The 19,987-nt window shown below is 40.3% G+C and overlaps 1 protein-coding gene across 4 annotated transcripts in view; it reads right to left on the reverse strand.

Annotated features, from left to right (window-relative positions):
• The window catches only part of Pcmtd1 (protein-L-isoaspartate (D-aspartate) O-methyltransferase domain containing 1), a 64,837-nt gene that overhangs the window by 23,738 nt on the left and 21,112 nt on the right, over nt 1-19,987 (reverse strand). For 3 of the 4 annotated variants that reach the window (XM_028773400.1, XM_028773399.1, XM_028773401.1), the window contains one exon: nt 9,962-10,382. The exons of the other annotated variant lie outside the window; for it this stretch is intronic. In XM_028773400.1, the coding sequence (XP_028629233.1) occupies nt 9,962-10,268 (307 nt within the window). In that variant the 5' untranslated portion in view covers nt 10,269-10,382. The remainder of the gene's footprint in view (nt 1-9,961; nt 10,383-19,987) is intronic. 4 annotated transcript variants of the gene reach the window in all.

Below are 19,987 nucleotides of genomic sequence, written 5' to 3' on the forward strand. Positions count from 1 at the left end.
CCACCACTGCTTACTTCAAAGCACTTCATTTGCTGTGAAGTATAAGACAAGTAACAGAACATCAGAACTTTATGATGTGCCCATCCCCACTTACAGACCAGGTTAGGGACATAAGAACACTAAAACCTAAAGAAGTAGTTCTCAGCCATGATCGTATTATCAGTAACCTGGGAACTGGACAAACTGGACCTATCCAAAGCCATCTTGCCTGGGTCCTATTGCAGATAGGCCAAAGGCAATCCTTTTGGGGTGTGACCTGGTCAGGCTTTAAAGTAATAACATATACAACTAGGGCTCTGCTGCATAAACATACCCTCCTAACTATTATACGAAGTCCAGTCTGATTTTCTAGATTTCCTAACTCACACGCACGCGCACACAAAGGTCTATATAACTCTGCCTGACCTATCTGACTGCAATTTGTGCTAGTTTTGACTTCTCAGCAGTCTTTGGCCTCAGGACAGCATTATAGGCATGCACCACCATGCCCAGTTCAGTCGGAATGCTTCTTAGTGTTTGGACCATTCAAATCCCTATTCTCGTTTGTTTGTAAGGTAATGTGAAGAGTTAACAACTATTAATATAAAAACATTTGGCTAGCCCTAATATTTACCACAAGGGGGAGTACATGAACTGGTTATTTGTTTTTTATGATAACAATATAAAGTCAATGATATTAAATTATACATATTAAAATACTTTTTAACAAATTATATTCATTATTAGTAACTCTAATTATGTAAGATAAAACTTTAGGAAGTGTAAGTAAACTTGTAGACTGTGACAGGTAAAAAATGAATTATAGATAATGTGTTGAAACATAAAGAGCCAGGCTTAGTGACAAATGCAGTTAATCTTAGCACCTGGGAAGTGAAAGCAAGATGACTGAGAGTTCAGGATCACTCTGGGCTACATGATAAGCTCAAGGTCAGCCCCTCCCCCAAACAAAACATGGATAGGTGTGTGTGTGATTCTCAGAATTACTCACATTCTACCTAACACTTGATTAAAGACAACTACTGTCCAATTTTTCCTAAGTCTTGCCATGTAATAGTTTGGTGATTCTGAAAATGAGAAACTTCTCTCTTTTCTAGGTTTGGCAAAGTCTCATAAAAAAAGTTTTAAATTTTGCCAGTAATGCCTTGCAAGGCACCAGACCCTCCTAAGTCTTATGTATATATGACTTAGAAGGGTTTTATTGGGTTGAGATAATGCCTCCTGAGTTTTTGTTATTGGTTTTTTGAGACGGGGTCTTACTGTAGTTCAGGCTGGCTTTAAACTCTTCAACTTGGTATGTAATTAAGGATTGTCTTAAAGTCACGATCCCCAGCTTCCATCTCACACAAATTTACACACCTACAGATTTTGATCCAACAAAATTAATTTCCCCAGAATTCATTTTCATTGGCTTTTTTCCTGCTTCATCTGAGTCAGGGTCTTACTATGTAGCTCAGGCTGACCTTGAGACTTCAAGCTTCTTGCTGTGTACTAGGATTACAGGAACCACTACAATGCCCACCTTACTTTTACTGGGCCTGAAGGCTTCCAGGTCCAGAAATGAATAACTCGTGCTGAAATATGAATTTATTGAACAGAATGAAGATCTAATAGGAGAAATGCTATGATTCTCTATTGGATATTCTCAGCAGCTTACTTTATAAGGTCTAACGTAAATAATTCATAGAAGTATGATAAAGGAAAGAAATTGCAAATTTACATCAAAACTACTATCAGTAAATCTTATAAATAAATACACTAGACTCAAAACTAATTTAATAGGAAAGTCGTCAGACTAGATTACACATTTCCTTTTATCTGTAAGACTACCTTCTTGCTTCAAGCCTACTCTCATCCCTATTAGACATCCATCACATAAATTTTATTTTATTTTTTAAATATCAAGGTCTCCTCGGGGTTTTACGTTACTGTGGAAGTGGGATGGTCATTGGATTAAACACAAGAAGAAAAAGGAAAGTTATTTGAAATCATGTCTTTCGCTGTGCTGGGGATTTGAACCCTGGAAGTAAGTGGCTCCACAGCACTCGAACTAAAGAGGCTGATATTCAAGCTTTACCTTGCACAGCTTAGAAGACAACTGCACTTTCACCAAGAAAGGAAACATGGGATGAAGAAGAGAATATAATAAAATTTTTGTATTCTGTGGAAAAGAATTGAGGGAAGAACTGATTTGAGGACAGGATAATTTGTATTCTCTGTCTGAAGAAGAAGAAACAGGATGTGAACCATATGTGTAAAGATGAAGACGGGGAGTACTCTCCAAGGTCCACGTCCAGACATGGGGAGGTTAACCCTGAAGAAACTAATAGATTTTATAATATTCAATGATGCGGAAACCAAACCAAAACAAGAGAGAGAGCCATTCTTCACTATAGGCTAAAGCCAAAGGTTTTTTTGTTTGGTTGGTTGGTTTGGTTTGTTTTTTTTTGTTTTGTTTTGTCTTTTTGAGACAGGGTTTCTCTGTGTAGCCCTGGCTGTCCTGGAACTCACTCTGTAGACCAGGCTGACCTAAAACTCAGAAATCCGCCTGCCTCTGCCTCCCAAGTGCTGGGATTAAAGGCGTGCACCACCACCACCCAGCCAAAGGTGTTTTTTTGTTGTTGTTGTTGTTGTTGCTGTTATTTAAGTGAACAAGGCATTTACAAAAAAACAATAGAAGGAGATCTGGAAATTATACACCCCAAGAGAGGGGAGAAGTGCTATGAAACACCGTCTTCAAGATACACCACAGCAGCCGGGCAGTGCCTTTAATCCCAGCACTTGGGAGGCAGAGACAAGTTCGAGGCTAGCCTGGTCTACAGAGTGAGTTCCAGGACAGCCAGGGCTAAAAGAGAAACCCTGTCTCAAAAAACCGAAAAAAAAAAAAAAAAGATACACCACAGCAGCGGTAGATGCCTGCACAAGACCTATGTATGGGTATTCCTTTCAACATTACCTTACTGATGCAGGAAAGGGATGTGCTCCTGAGAGCATGGAAGGGGTATCAATTTCTTCAGTGGTATAGTTACTGGTAAGTTGTTCATACACCAGTAAAGAATCACTACTGTGTTCACACACAACTTTGTCTGAAACAAAGATGGACAGAGAGGAGAAGACTAATGAAAAGAAGGGATCAGCAAAAGCAGAAGAGAGGGTAGTGAAAGAGTGACTATGACTGCAATAGACTATATGAAACATTCTCTTATGTGTGCACACACATACACACACTTCCTAGACTACAATAGGCTGACTCTGTCAGAAGGCAGACTCAAAACAGAATGTGAAGACCAGTTCCAGAAAAAAAAAAACAAACCCTCCCCGCAAACATGGCTGTGAATTACAATTAATTCTTACCACTACTTGATGCATTCAGTCCAACATTCAGCACAACCTAAAGACGATTGTGCCACAAGGAAAGAAACAATCATACAACTGTAAGCTTTGATATTACAAGACTGGTTCATGAATTCTCTCACATGTAGGGAAACATGCAAAAAGTCAGTAATTTTCTGAAAGTATTCTATTCTTCTAGTAGTTATGTTTTGTACAGCCCAGTGTGTATGTGTGTGTGTGTGTGTGTGTACATGCACACAAGCAAGCAAGAGAGACAGAGACAGAGAGAAAGAAACAAAGATACAAACATACAAAGAGACAGAGGGAGAAGGAGGAGAGTTTATAATCTTACATACTAAAAACTCATCCTGGTAGGACCTACTTAACTTTACAAGCTAAAATGAGCTCAGAACAGGTCTATGTTAGCGCCAGGGACTGGTGTCATATTTATAATTTAAGCTCCACTCACAGGCCTCTGTGCAATGCAGTCTCTTACTCAACACAAGCAAGAGGCGAGAGTTCTCACACTTCTTCTAGAACACTTACAAGTGACTCAACATCTCTGCTCCCCTGTACTAGATCTGCAAATGACACCAAAAGCACTGATCAAATGGGGTCACGAAAGTGCTGCCCTCACAGGGGCTACAAAAGCTCTACACTCATAGGGTATCATAACAGCACTGCACTCACAGGGGGTCACAGAAGCACTGCACTCATGGAGGAGACATGAAAGTGCTACAGTCACAGGGGGTCATAACAACACTGCACTCACAGATTGTCACAAAAGGCCTGCATTCATGGAGGATACAAAAGTAGTGCACTCATGGTAGGTGGGGGGGGGGTCATAAAAGCACTGCACTTATGAGGCTTACAACTAAATTTGAGAAAAAGCAAAGAGGACCATTTGCTGTATAGATGATCCAGGTATCCAAAGATATGATACCAAAGATAGCCAGGTAGCTCAGGATCAGAAAGAAACATTGTGTGCTTTCTCACATAGGTGGCTCTCAGATCCTAATCGTTACACTCTGAGCATCTGAGACGAGAATAAAGGCTCCAAAAGCAGGAAAGGAATATGACACAGGAAAAAGGAGGCTTAAGAAGGGAGCCAAGAAGACAAGAGAACACCAGATACTAAAGTAGGAATGAAGATGCTGACAGCAAAGGGCACAGTGGGTAAAAGGAAAGGCAGCTTGGGCTGAAATCAGTCAGTAAGAAGGAAGTAGTTACGAAAATGTCTGAAAGAAGCCTGTTACTTTGTCAACTTATTTTTAAAATAATAATTAAAAGAAGAACGATGCTAATAATAATGCCGTATAGGATGTCTGATAGAAACAGGGTGCACAGATGACTATATAGGACAGTCTACACACAGGGTCCTCTGACAGCTTAAGTGTGATAAAAATAAGAGAAAACATTCTCAAGAGAGATTTGTTCACAGCCATAACCAAGTTACTTATCAAGAATACTCTCCAAAATTACTAAAAAGACAGAAATCTTTTCTTAAAATACAGGATAGAGGATCAAGACTAAAACCAACATTTAATGTAGAAAAAAGAATTTTCCCTTAGCATGAAACATGACATCTGCAGAATGTATTTGATCTCACCAGGAACAAAGAGCTGAGGCAAGACCACGTTAAAGAAGTCCTTACAAAACCTGAAGAAACATTATAAAATTTTATGCTAATAAAACCACAAATGAACAAACAATAACAACGTACAATGGATAGGTAAAAACTTTGCCCAGACATGTACCAAAGCTACACAAATAACCAACTAGTACTGAAGAGATGCTCAATAATTATGGAAGTGTCAAACTGAACTCTAATGCAATGACAATTCACATCCACTTAGATGGCTACTAAAGATAAAGAAGCTCAGATTCTTAAAAGGGAGGTGTAGTCCAGAGTAAATGTATGCTTAGTTTGATCCTCAACCAGCAGAGATGGAAATACACAGGCACTAGCAGAGATACACAGTCAGTGAAGATGCTGACAAGCCAAACTTCATACAATACTGACAGGAATGTCAAACACTGAAGCCACATTTTAAGGATGGTAATTGCTTTAAAAAGGACAATATAATTTTACCTTCTGTTCAATAATTCCAGTTCTAAGATCTACTCAGGAGAAAGCAATTGTCCACACAAGACTTTCTATAAGAGTCTCATGACAGTATTCCCAAATAGCCAAAAATAGTAGCTCAAACATACATCAACTGTGAATTGATTGGAAGGGAAAAAAAATGTAATGGCATTTATTCCTCAAGTCAGACTCCACATATGAGTTGTGAAGCTAAAGCTGGGTGACAGAAACCAGATACAAAAGATCACTGTGTGAGTCCATTGCTATTAAAGGTCCAGAAACGAGATCTACAGGAGCAATTGGCTGTCAAGGTTATGATGAGATTCAAGTGTGGATACTGTTGAGTATGCTCTAATAGAGGTGTTTAAAGATTAGACTGTGGCAGTTTGCACTATGCTTCCGTTTATTAAAAAAAAAAATCACTGAGTTAAAGACTTAAAAACAGGTAAACTTAAGGGTGGAGAGACAGCTCCTGTACAAGTACTGGCTGCTCTTCCAAGTCAATTCCCAGTACCCACATGGCAACTCACAACGTTTTGTAATTCCAGGCCATCTTCTGGCCTCAAAAGCACCAGGCACACACATGATTCACTGACATACATACAAGCAAAATACTCATACATATAGACTAAAAGTAAAGGAGAAAATAGTAAGATTTCCAGTATATAAACCATACCTGATTAAAACGAGAGGAAGTGAGAGAAAGCATACACACATACAAATGCAGAGAGGGGAAATGTGTGAACATTTTCTGAGGGCAAAGGCAATGTAAGCATTGTGAATAAGGATCATTTAACATCCTGCAATAGGAGGTATGAAGACCAAACAGGATGATAGCACACACTGTAACTAACCAGGCCCTCTGGACAAGCTGCTAGAAGTTGCCTGCTTGTGGCCTGCTTCACCTTTAAGAGTGCAAACTGTAAAAACACCACAGTGGCAGTATTCACAGCACTGGAATGATTCTGGGACTCTCCTCAGTCACTTCTGATAATGAGAGAATTAGTCAAGAGACTAGGAAAAGGGTTGGAGAGATGGCTGAGTGGTTAAGAGCACTGACTGGTCTTCTAAAGGTCCTAACTTCAATTCTTGGCAACCACATGGTGGCTCACAACCATTTGTAGTGAGATCCAATACCCTCTTCTGGTGTGTCGTGGAGACAGCAACAATGTCCTTACATACACAAATAAATCTTTAAAAAAAATTTAAAAAGAGACTATTAAAAATATTTAAGTTGGATAAATATATGTATGTATTACTGCTTTTAATAGAACTATAGTTTCTATATTACAGGTTCTACTGGGAAAATAGGAATAAATTCCCAAGCCAAAAAGAAACAGTATAATGAGGAACCACCCCCACTGGAATCAGCAGCTATAAGAATGACAGTCATGGTAATGGTTTGGTATTCATTTTTAAAAGGTAAAAGATTGGGAAGCTTCTTTTTTCTTCTCTTCAACTTAATTATACAGGAACAAAGACAGTGTTAAGAGTCCCTTGTAAAAATCCTGAGCTCTGGGAAGACAGTTAAGTGAGCAGAACAGAATTTATTTTGACTTTAAAACTAAAGATGATGCTCTAATACAACATATTCGGATTTGAAGTGGCCTAATTCTCCAAGTCTGGAGCAAAATTAAATTCATGAATAACTACTTCAAGTATACCTTAACATTCCAAAGAAAACTCTAACTGGCCTTCTCTGAACAAGAATGCTCTAATTATAGACTACCCTCTATACTCATTTCTGAGTGAGACAAGGATTCTCCAAGGGACATCTTTTCCTTTAACTGCATATTACAACACCAAAGATGCCTGCTTGCCCAGCTTCTGCTGGATCTCTATAGCAAGCACATGCTAAGGAAAGGGCTTCTGTAAATATGGTCATTGTGTAGGGAAGAACCACACCTGACTTGCAAACGCAACAGGCTTTGTGTAAGCAGTCCTCCAGGTCCGAGGACTTTTTCGCTTGCCTTCCCTCTGATTTAACACATGGAACACAAATCAATATACGAGACTGTAGTATGGGAATAAGGCTCCGAGAGCAGCTTAACAGATTAAAACTTAGCTATGACCACTGCTTCACAGATGCTCTGTCTTACTTGTTATATTTAAAAATAACTGAAGAGTTTAATTTTTTAAAAAAGTAATAACTGTGGTGGTTTCAATAGGTATGGCCCTTGAGTGTTTAAATGCTTGTCCCAAAGGAAGTGGCACTTATTAGGAGGTACAGTCCTGGAGTAGGGGTAGCTTTGTTGGAGGAAGTGTGCCACTGTGGGGGTAGGCTTTGAGATTTCCTATACGCAAGGTCAGCTCAGTCCTATAGCGACAATTTTGGAATTTTGTTTTCTTTAAAAAAAAAAAACAGAAATATTATAGGAATATGTTTTTGTTTTGATCCCAGCTATAGGATGTGGGGCTGCTTCAGACTGTCCACAGCAGCCAACTATCATTTGTCTCCTGCTCTAGCAGGGGTGATTTTTCCAGCTGCAGATAATTTCTGAGATTGTGTAATGTTTGGAATTCTGGGAACTTTTCATAGGGTATATAAATGCTAGGACCCCAGAAGGCAGGGTGGATTGTTGGCTGTTGTTGGTCACAGTTTTGTTAAGTAGTTATACACCAAAAAGAATCTGAATATCGTGATGGCACAGCTCAAACCTGCCCCAAGACACTTGATGCTCCTCATCAGCAGGAGTAGTCTAATGATAATGTCGACCCCTTTTTGACCCATGACTATTCAGGAATCTCTCTCCTCTATCCCCTCTATTCTTTTTTCTCTCCTATCTAGTGATAGGAGGTAAAACAAGAGGGGATAAAGCAGAAGAAAAAAAATCCACAAAATAGCCAAAGACCAGTTACACAGTCCCCTTCTGCTGCCTGCAGATCCATACGTAGAACTCTTGGCTCCTCCAGCACCAAGTCTGCCTGCACACTGCCATGCTTTCCACCATGATATTGGACTAAACCCCCGACTGTAAGCCATCCCTAATTAAATGTTTGCCCCTATAAGAGTCGCCTTGGTCTGGGTGTCTCTTTATAGCAATGGAAACCTGAAGACAGGAGCTGGTACCAGGGACTTGCATATTGACCATGCTTTTGTTTGGAGTAATGTAAATTTGGGACATTGGATTAAGAAAGTAAAGGAGTGCTTTAAGTGGGGCTTAAGGGGCCATCCTAGTAATAATATAGAAGACAGTGGTGCTGAGGGTGATTTGAACTGTGGGGGCCTGATATAAGAGGTTTCAGAGAAGAACAGCTTTAGAATGTTTCTAGAGATCATTCGTTTATTTTGGTGAAGAATATGACTGCTTTTTTTACCCTTGTCCAGTGAATCTGCCTGAAGCCACAGTGAAAAGATTTATATTGATTGCACTGGCAAAGGAAATCTCAAAACAGCCTAGCATAGACTCTGTCCTACAGTTCACTATTAAGAAGGTTTTTGATCAAATGTAGGAAACTGAGAAAGGAAAAATTTTAAACGTATGTATGGTTCAAGGATTAAAGGGGCACCCGGAAGTAGAAGAGAGCTAAATCCCATGTTCAAGGAGATGACCAGATTAAAGATATTAAATAAAATTAAGGGACTGGTGACCTCAGGGCAAGATCCCACAAAACTAAGCTTCCATCTTTTAAAAAAATTATATTCTCCTGCAGCTATATGAGCGATAGTTATGTCACGTTAGATATTATTATAACCTGGTTATTATTTATGCTTTTGTAGTCATATGAGGTAAAAGCATATCATAAGGCGTTATTATGGTCTGGTTATATTATGTGTCATATGCAATGCTAGCACTCATTTTGAGTACCCTCTAAGCTCTTCAAAGAAAAAAATTTTGTTCCCTTTTGATCTCTGCCCTGTTCCCATACCAGAAGCAATGCCAGGTACAACAGACTCAGAATATGCTGCAATATGCTTTTTCCCCAGTCCCTTGCTTTGCCCCATCTGTCTTCAAGACTGGCACAATTCGCTTTCCACTTAAAATGGAACATTGATAAAACAACCAAAATTGTGTATCAGTAGACATAACACTTTATATACACCTAAGCTTCTACCTGACAGTTACTTTGGTGGGGGAGGGGAGGATAAGTAGTGTAGTGTAGGGGGTGGGGGGTGTCTCATGTATCCCACGCTGGTTGCAGACTCACTTTGCAGTATGTTACTAAGGATGACTTTGATTTCTAAGTCTCCTACCACTGTGATGGTATGTGAAGTTTTAGGCCAAACCTAGGGCTTTGTAAATGCTAGGTAAGTACCCTACCAACTGAACTACAGACCCAGCCCCAGTTGCTTGATTTTAAGTACTGAGATACTGCTGTATATACTGTAACTAGACAGAACAATGCCAGAACTAACCAACCATTGGGGTCAGTGCTAGGAAAGAGGAGATTACTACAAGCATGTGTTCCCACACCTAAACACTATGCCTTTTTACATAGACACATTCAGACATACTAGACACAGTTACAAATATGCTGTAGGTCAAGAAGAGCCATGCGAACTCAGCTCACTTTATAAAGAGAAATTTACAAAAATAAAATTACCTAAAATTAAGCCCACCATTGTACTTAAATATCCGGTTCCACTTCCCAGGTTAAGAAAAGATAATCCTGGTTGAAGTTTCAAAGCTTCCATAACTTCAGAATAAATGCAAGGTGCTGACAAGTGTATGTTCCCGTGCTTCCAGGCTAAGTCTTTATAAGCATTGTCTCTGTAGCCTTCCAGATAGTAATCTCCGCGGTCAATGGCTCTGAAGGCTTGCTCTACTCTTTCAGTTCGGATGTACTGAGCTTCTTTAAGGTTATCAATTAAGTCATCATTATCTTCCCCAGCACTCACAGCTCCTCCCATGACAGTATTCAAATCAAATCATAAGTAAAATGTAACGAGTTAGTAGAAATGGCTTCCAATAATGTGTGCTTTTTCTTTTTAATATTGAACTTGATTTCCAAAAATAAATTAAACCTGGAAAAGAGTAAAAATAAACAAGTTTAAATTAATGCGTATTATTAATATTTAACTACCAATTCCCAAGAATACATTCTGTTCCAGCCATGGTGACTTAAATATACTATTTACTTAATTCTTGTAACAACAATGGAAGTTAGATTACTGGGCCTAAGAATTTAAGTTAATTACTACTGGTCCTATATGGTGACCATGAGTCACATATCCAGAGATTAACTGATCATAAATACATGCAACTTAAAATTCAGTTAGTCAACCTCATCAAATTTCATATGCTTAGCCACATCAGACTGTGCTGTTCTGGAGATTGATACTGCTTTAACTTAGTACCAGGTTTTTCTGATTCAAAAAACATGCTCTGAATTTCTTAGCCACAACATTTAAATTAAGTAATCCTAGTTTAATGACTTAAAATTCCTGATTACAGAAGCTAACAATTTTACATGGTATGCATTTTACGTATTTAATATTTATATTGCCTAAATAGTAATATAAATGCAAAAGCAAAATAAGAGAGGCATGAGTACATGGCACTCCTGTAATTCTAGCAGTAAGAAAGCAAAGGCAGGAAGGAGGTTCATGAGCTCAAGGCCAACCTAGGCTCTCAAATTTAAAAAGCAAGATTTGCTGCTTTAATACATGTACATGCACAAACACAATGACCGCTTTGTTTGGTAAATTTTGTTATAATAGTGAGAGCACAAGCTTCATTCACAAGTTTGGTACTTTAGCACTGGAACAACACACACACACACACACATACACACACACACACAAATAGAAACTAAAAAAAACTTCTGAAATGCTCAGTTGCATCTGGCATATGTAGATGCTTGATATACTAAGAATGAGACTGTGGAAGTTAACAGCAGACTGACACCTCTTCATTGCATTAACATATTGCAAAGGACAGTCTCCGTGGAAAAATGACATAAATTCATTACATACATTACATACATACATACATACATACATACATACATACATGGACATAAAGGTTGGGCATGGACCATCATCTCTGGATAAATAAGTCTGAATAAATGACAGCTAAACGCACTTCAACATCACAAGGGAGAACAAATGGGGACACCATGTAAGGTGACCCTGTCCTCTGGTGAGAGGATTCCTTAGTGGCTCAGAGGACATAGAAGCCCCCCCCCCTTACTTTTCTCCTTTAAAAAGAAGGGGTCCACATTACCAGAGTTGGCTGGTATCACTTCTATGGGGACACAAGTTTTTCATTTTTTACTCTCTTCCTTCTTGGGCATTCAGAAACTAACCCATGACTTTCTTTGAACAGAATCTACTCTTGACATTATACTTCTTACATAGTATACTTAGTATGATGTGTTAAAATCTCTATCAGGGTTCACTTAGATTTCCTTCAACAATGCAGTGGTGGGTTGAATAAAAATGGCCCCCATAGACTCATAGTGAGTGGCACTATTAGGAAGTTTGTCCTGGTTGGAGTGGGTGTGTCTTTGTTGGAGTAAGTGTGTCTCTAGAGATGGGCTTTGAGGTTTCAGATGCTCAAGCTAGGTCCAGTGGCCCACTCTCTCTTCTTGCTGCCTGCTGATCCAGATGTAGAACTCTCAACTACCTCTCCAACACTATGTCTGCCCCTGTGCTACCATGCTTCCCACCATGCCAATAATGGACTATAATAGACTAATCTGTAAGCCCATCCCAATTAAAGGTTTTCCTTTATAAGAGTTGTCATAGTCGTGGTATGTCTTCATATCAATAGAAACCTTAAGACAGATAATGAGTTTTATCTGTTAGAGTGTGTGTTTATGTGTTGTGTGTGTTGTTTGTATATGTGTATTTGTATGTGTGTGTGTGTGTGTGTGTGTAAGCCTGTGCATGTGCATGCAGCTGACTCCCTGGGGAGACCAGAAGAGGGCATCTAATCCCCTGCTGAAGTTACAAGCAGTTATGGTGGTGCTGGGAACAAAAGTACCCTTAACCATTGAGCCATCTCTCTAGGCACTCTAGAAGGTTTGTTTTATTTTTTAAGTGACATAGCTTTTAAGTACATCTGTCAACTTTTCTAGCTCGTACTCAAAGAATGAATCATTTCTCAAAATGGGAATTTAAATGACTACATTACACAGAGAATCGGTCTCTGTTGGTATCTAATGTGGCACTTACCAAACAATTTTACAAGAGTAGTTTGCATTACAAATAGACATCTAACAAATGGCTCGACTGTAATTTACAAACCACAATTTACTAGATGGAAAAATTACTTCCTTAGTATTAATTCCAACACTTAAGAAACTAATCCTTAGCCAGGTGATGGTGGCAGCGCACGCCTTTAATCCCAGCACTTGGGAGGCAGAGGCAGGCAGATTTCTGAGTTCGAGGCCAGCCTGGACTACAGAGTGAGTTCCAGGACAGCCAGGTCTATACAGAGAAACCCTGTCTAGAAAAACCAAAAAAGACAAAAGAAAAAAGAAAAAAGAAACTGATCCTTCATGAAATCCATCATGTTCAAAATTATCTTAACCAACCAACCAAATACTATAAAACCTACAATGTTTTTCAACAAAAAAAATATTTTATTTGTGTGTGTGTGTGTGTGTGTGTGTGTGTTTGTCTGTCTGCAGGGGCCTGGACCTGGAGTTATAGATGGCAGTGAGCCTCTATCAAATCCAAACCCCTTGGGCCCTCAACAAGAGAAGCCAGTGCTGTTATCTGTAGGCTGCTGAACCATCACCAGCCCCACAGTTTACATTCTTGGTGCATATTAATAAATAAACAACTACCATTATTTACTGGCAGAAACATTACAATAAGTCAGTGAGGAAGGAAGGCCATCAGTATGTTCAACTTTAAGAGAGAAAGCATACTTTAAAGGATAGAGTGCTGTACTTCAAACAAGTCCAGAAGAACACAAAATGGGTCCTGGGCAAAGTGAAACTGAAGACAGCTTCTTTAAAGGCTTACATGGTGTAAGGGATTGCAGGCTGAAGTACTCAATCACAAGAATGAGATTTTTGAGAAATTATCTACAGCTGGCACTTTCTGGCACCTAAACTTTCTTTCACTGTAGACTAGTAATGTCCTCCCCTTTGGGGCACTGACCCTTTTTCCATGGTTTCCCCAAATTTATGGACCTTCTACTGAAAAACCAAACAAATCAGAATTTTTACATACATCAGAAGGCTTTCAAACCACCCAAAAATCCAGAAAATTCACATCTAATTAAAAAAAAGAAAAATCTATTATAGGCAGCATTGAGCTAACCAAGAGATTTAACAAGGACAAGATAATTCCATCTCCAAAATGTTCCCAAGGGTGGGTCCATCTACATCCAGATCCACTTAACAGGCTTGGGGCCCCAGCACTTCAGGGGGTAGGAAACACATGAAAACAAAAGGTGGTGAATGAATGGGAAACTAGACATGTGAAGATCCTTTCTTCATGTTCTAGTAAGAGGCAGATTATCAGATCTGAACAAAAAGGCTACGAGGAGTTCTGGGAAATAAGGATACAGGGATCTTCCTTTATTTGTTGTGGATATTTTCTTTGCCCATGGTATGTTGTTACCCATCATAAATGATGGTCTAAAATATTAAGTGGAGAATTTCAGAAATAAGCAATTCATAGGTTTTAACCTGTATTCCCGTTCCCAAACAATGTGAAGAAATCCCAAACTGCTGTGGTCCATCCTAGCCAGGATGTAAGCCCTGCCTCTGCCTAAGTATTGACACTGTATCTGTATCTGCCATGACTGTTATGGCCCAAAACACTCAGAAAAACCCTGATGTATTAGTCAAAGGCCACATACAAATGCCTATGTTCATCTTCCTTCACCTCATGTAAATGCATCACTCCACAGAGGTACCCTCTTCAGCACTAAGGACATAATTGGGAAGGAATCAAAGGCTGGAAAAAAATACTCCAAGCAGATGGTAACCAAAAGAGAGCAAAGAGCCAGACATGTTGGTGCATGCCTGTAATGGAGGATCAGAAAAGTCATATGGAGTATGTTTTTAGCATAATGGAGTAAAAGCAAACTCTGTTGGCAGGAGAAATTCTGGAATATTCACAAGTACTTGAAATGAAACATTAAATGTTCTCAAACAACCCACAGTCAAAGAACTCAAGGAGAATTTTTTTTTCATTATCTTCAAAAAACTGAAACTGAAGCCAGGTGGTGGTGCCACATGCCTTTAATCCCAGCATTCAGCAGGCAAAGACAGGTGGAACTCTTGAGTTTGAGGCCAGCCTGCTGTACCTACAGAGCGATATCCAGGACAGCCAGGATACACAAAGAAACTCTGTCTCAAAAATTAAAATTAACTAAATAAATAAACAAATAAATGAAACTAAAAAATCAACATACTAAAACCAGTCTGAAGAAATCCCAAGCTACAAGATGCATCAAATTAGAACACGGTGCAGGCCGTAAACCACGTTACTAAAGGAGTTGGAACACAGTGATTACAAACTGGATTAGCTTGGGCTACCCTGGACTATTGATTAAATTCAAGGTCAAAATGGGCAACACAGGGAGATCTTGCCTTATAAAGGAACCAGGAATCTTGTTATACACCTATAATTCCAAAATATGGAGAATGGAAGAGGATCAGAAGCTACAATCATATTTGACTACACAAGTAAGCTCAAGGCCAACCTGGGCTATGTGAGATCTTCCCTCAAAACTAAAAGTGATAAGAGGAGGACAAAAAGGGTGAGGTAAAGCTTAAGGACAGGGCTCTTCTCGCCCAGCATGCACAAGTTCCTCTTTCAAATCCCCAGGATAGCTCTGGATCCCCATAAAAGAGGAAATATCCAGTGGCCCAGGTCCCTGTACTTGAGTAGGTAGAGGTGTGGGGGAGTTGATCTCAAATGGACCACACTGCTTAATGATGATGTTTAAACCTTACCCTCATGTTAAGACATGAAGTGGACTATAGCAAGTCACTAGATCTCAATGTCCCTCTCCCCTCTGTGTCTGTACTGAACAAATTCTCTTTTCTTGTTTTTCACTATTAATTTGGCTTTTAATTGGCCTACTAAGGATCTATGGCCAACCCTGGCTTCTTGCATTTTAACGGCACACACACTAAGCTTAACTCCAATAACACTATAAATAAATTTACCACTGTATGAAGCTGATAGGTGAGGGACAATCACCTCTCCTTGGGACACTGGACAGGCGGTAAGCACTGCACAATTACTATCCATGTCAATATTAAATTCAGTTTTTATTCCAAGTACTCCTGGTGTTTTTTTGTCTGAAAACACTCAAAGGCTCTGAGGTATGCAACAATCTGACTCTAACCAGTAGCTATCGGGTGCTTGACCAAGAAGACAATCAATCTGCTGGATTACGATGTTTATGCCAACACCAGCTATCTGAACACATCATGTATGCCTTTAGAAAGCTGTGTGTCTTAGTTACTTTTCTATGGATGCTTATTTACAGTTTTAAAAAGTTGGTCCATGAACATCAAGGTGTGGAGCAGAGGTATTGAAGCACTGAGAACACATTGGGGGGGGGGAGCAGAGCAGAGGGGGTGGAGAGACAAACAGAGACACAGACACAAACACAAACACAGAGACAGGCACAGGCACAGGCACAGGCAAAGACTGAGCCTACTCTCAGTGACACAACTCCTCCAAGACAGCCACACCTCCTAATCATTTCCAAAGAGTTCCACTCACTGAGAACCAAGCATTCTAACACAGGAGCCCATAAAGGGCCATTCTCACTCAAACCACCACACCACACCACATACTCCTACAGCTCTTGACTATGCAGCCTCAGTCAGCACTGTCTGAAACTGCTTATACCACACTTTCAGTTAACATAAGCCTTGGAGAACTCTAGAATCATATACCTACTCCTATGTAGGCCTGAGTGGAAGCACTTCTGATGACCTAGCAAAGGGGTTAATATCAATGTTGCTGAAGACAGGAACACAAAGCCTCATTTGCATGTGAAGTCTGCAGTAATCTATTGCTGTAATTATCCAGTCAAGCCGACTATCTAAGCTGCAGCGGCTCTGCCTAGCTCAGCCGCCATGTTCTGTAGCCAGAGGCCATGGGCATGCTGTAGCTAGAAACGGCCAGCCAGAAACACCAGCTCTTTCACTCACAAGACGCCAGCGTGGAAGATGGCTCTGCCAATCTTCCACGATGTCTCCGCAAGGCTGGGCATTGCCCAAACCATCCTGCCATCCATGATGGCCCGGTAAAAAAAAATGAGACTCTAATGATTAAAGATTAATCAAAGGCTTTATATGTTTGGTAATGCTCAATAACAATATGCCCATACAAAGAGAGTTGTTTCCCAATTAGCTAACCTAAATAAAAGTTGTTATCTGCGACTGCTCTCCATACCTGCTCTGCGTGGCTCTCCATTGCTCCTACAGCTCTGCTCACCCTAGCTCCACCTCTTCCTATTCCTCTTCCTCTCGCTACTCCTCCTCTTCCTCTCCTTACTCCTCTAGCTCCTCTTAGCTCCTCCTACAGTAAGCAATACAAACACCCTTCCTCTGGCTGCAGAACCAAGTCACTCAGGCTGACTTGAGTTGGCTGGGAACCCTTTCCTAGTGTTGCAACATGAGGCCTTATAACAGATTGCTCTTCAGGGGCGTCTTCTTACCTACTTTCTTAGCAGTGTTGGGGCTGGAATAAAGAAAGAGGCATCTGTCTTCTATAACCAGGTAAGGCTTCAAAGGATTGGGACACCAACCCAGTCACAGAATCTTTGACCTACAGTTCGTCCTGCCTACAGAGTGTTCTCAGATCAGAGCCTAGCATAATTGTCATCAGAGACCACAGTGACTTCATCTAGCAACTGATGGAAGCAAATGCAGAATCATACAGCCAAACATTAGGCAGAGCTTAGGAGAGTACTGTGGAAGAAAGGGAGAAAGGACTGGAGGAACCAGAAGGATCAGGGACATCTGAAGAACATATCCCACAGAACCAACTGATCAAGACTCATGGGGGCTCACAGAGAACAAGGAGCCTGCAAAATTCTGACATAGGTCCTCTGCATATGTTATAACTAAGTAGCTTGGTGTTCTTGTGGGAATCCTAACTGGGAGTGGGAGCTGTCTCTGACTCTTCTGCCTGCTGACTCTATCCCTTCTCCTCCTATTGGTTTGCCTTGTCCGGTACTGATGTGATGGTATATGCCAGGTCTTAATGTAACTTGTTATGCCATGTTTGGTTGATGTCCCTAGGAGGCATGTTCTTTTCTGAGGGAAGGCGGAATGAGATAGGGATGGAGGGGTAGGGGATGGATCTGGGATAGAGAGGAGGTGGTAGGGGAAACCAGCACTCAGGATGTAATATAACGAGAGAAGAATAAAATTTAAGAGAGGGAGAAAGCAGAACCTTAGACAGCAGAGCAACGGTACAGTGAAACATTAAGCGGATTACCTAACAACTAAAAAGAGGTAGTGGAACAGTTCAGAAAGGGGTATAACAGGAACAAGAGGAATGGCATGCAGAGCTGAGGTTAAAGGACAGGCTGCCTTAAAAAGAAGGACCACAGGCCTTGACTGGTAGAGCTGCTATGGGCTAAATAATGCTATCATCCACGGCCTGTGCACACTCTGTCATACATGTAGATGTGAGAGTCCCACAACTCAAGGGCTACACAAGAGCTGGAACAAAAAAAGCATCCACCTGACACCACCACCACTCACTACTGTCACATGCTAAAGAATACAAGTGATGGCCACACCATCACACTGGAGAAAGTGCAATCTCTTCAGTAAATGGTGTTAGGAAAAATTCAATATCCACACAAAAATTGATATTAGGACCTTATTTCATAATCAAAATGGATTAAAAACTTAGCTATAAAGGGCTGGAAAGATTATTCCACAATTAAGGGTGCTTGCTGCTCCTGCAGAAGAGCTGAGTTCTGTTCAAACACCCACGTGGCTCACACCACCTGTTATTCTAGCTCCAGAAGATCTAACACCCTCATGTGGCCTCTGAAGAGTCACCTGCACACACATGGGATACATTCTCATGGAGACATACACAAAAGTAACAATTAAAATCAAAGACTTAGACATGAGACTGATGAACCATAAAACTACTAGAAGAAAATGGAAGCGCAGAACATAATGATTCACACCTACAATCCCAGCACTCAGGGAACAGAGGCAGGAGGATTACTCAAATTTGATCCACCCTGGTCTACATAGCTAATGTTCCCAGTTGTCAAGGGCTACACAGTAAGACTTAATGGAAGGAAAGGAGAAGGAATGGGAGGTAAGGGAGGAGGCAGGCAGGCAACAGGGAGAAATGTTCAACACTTTAACATTCATCTGGGAATGCATTTACAGGATGAGACTACTAGGCAACACACATATGAAATGACTGAGGCTACATCAAACTAAAAAGTTTTGTACAGCAAGGGAAGCAATAATGAAAAGACAACTAGTATACTCACAGAGAACATTTGAAACCACAGATATGATGAGAGGCTAATGCCTTCTTGGAAGAACACACAAGTATGTCCAACCTGTACATGAAAAACTTTCACCGTGACTACCCCCCCAAAAAAAATCAAATCAAAACCACCATATTGTAGGGCAGTGGTGGCGCACACCTTTAATCCCAGCACTTGGAAGGCAGAGGCAGGCGGATTTCCGAGTTTGAGGCCAGCCTGGTCTACAGAGTGAGTTCCAGGACAGCCAGGGCTACAGAGAAAAACCCTGTCTCGAAAAACCAAAAAAAATCAAAAAACAAAAAAACATCATATGGCCATTTACAGTGATATACCTATAATCTCTTCACTGGGGAGGCTGATGTGGAGCAGTAGCAAGTTCACAGTCAGTGTTGAGCTCACAAGATAAATTCAGTGGCTCTCCCCTCCTTCAGTGTGTAGAGAAGATTCTCCAAACCAAACCAACTGCTGAGTTTCCAGTTTTTACTAAAAAGACAGTGTGACTGCTGTCCTACCAAGTAATACACTGGAATTCTTGACTTTGATAGTTACATGGCTACATGGCAAGGCCCTATTTCAAAAACACAGATACACACACAATGTGTGCGTGTATGTGTGCGTGTATGTGTGTGTGTGTGTGTGTGTGTGTGTGTGTGCGCGCACGCGCACAGAAACATATATACACATATACAGGAAGATATCATCTCACCTCTGTTAGAATGACTATGTTTTCTAAAAGGACAAAAAAACAAAACATGTTGATGAGGGTATGCAGAAACAGGACCTACTAGTATTGCTGGTAGAAATGCTAAAACAGTCATTATAGAAAATATGTAGTGAATCTTTAGAAAACTGAAGGTAGAATTATCAAATGATCCTGTAATCACACACACACACATATACATACATACATACATATATATATATCATATATCTACAGTCAATATACTGAATAAGTATCTGCACTCTCATAACAACCATTGCTATAGTATTCAAAATCTGTAAGATGTAGGTCAACATGGGATTCATGATCATGTAACTGATAAACTGTCCACCTGAGTGTAGTGGTACATAGCTAACTATAATGTCAGCATTTAGAAACTAGAGGCTGGCGCACGCCTTTAATCCCAGCACTTGGGAGGCAGAGGCAGGCAGATTTCTGAGTTCGAGGCCA

Source organism: Grammomys surdaster, unplaced genomic scaffold (assembly GCF_004785775.1).
Source record: "Grammomys surdaster isolate TR1022 unplaced genomic scaffold, NIH_TR_1.0 226, whole genome shotgun sequence".
Taxonomy (NCBI): Eukaryota; Metazoa; Chordata; class Mammalia; order Rodentia; family Muridae; genus Grammomys; species Grammomys surdaster.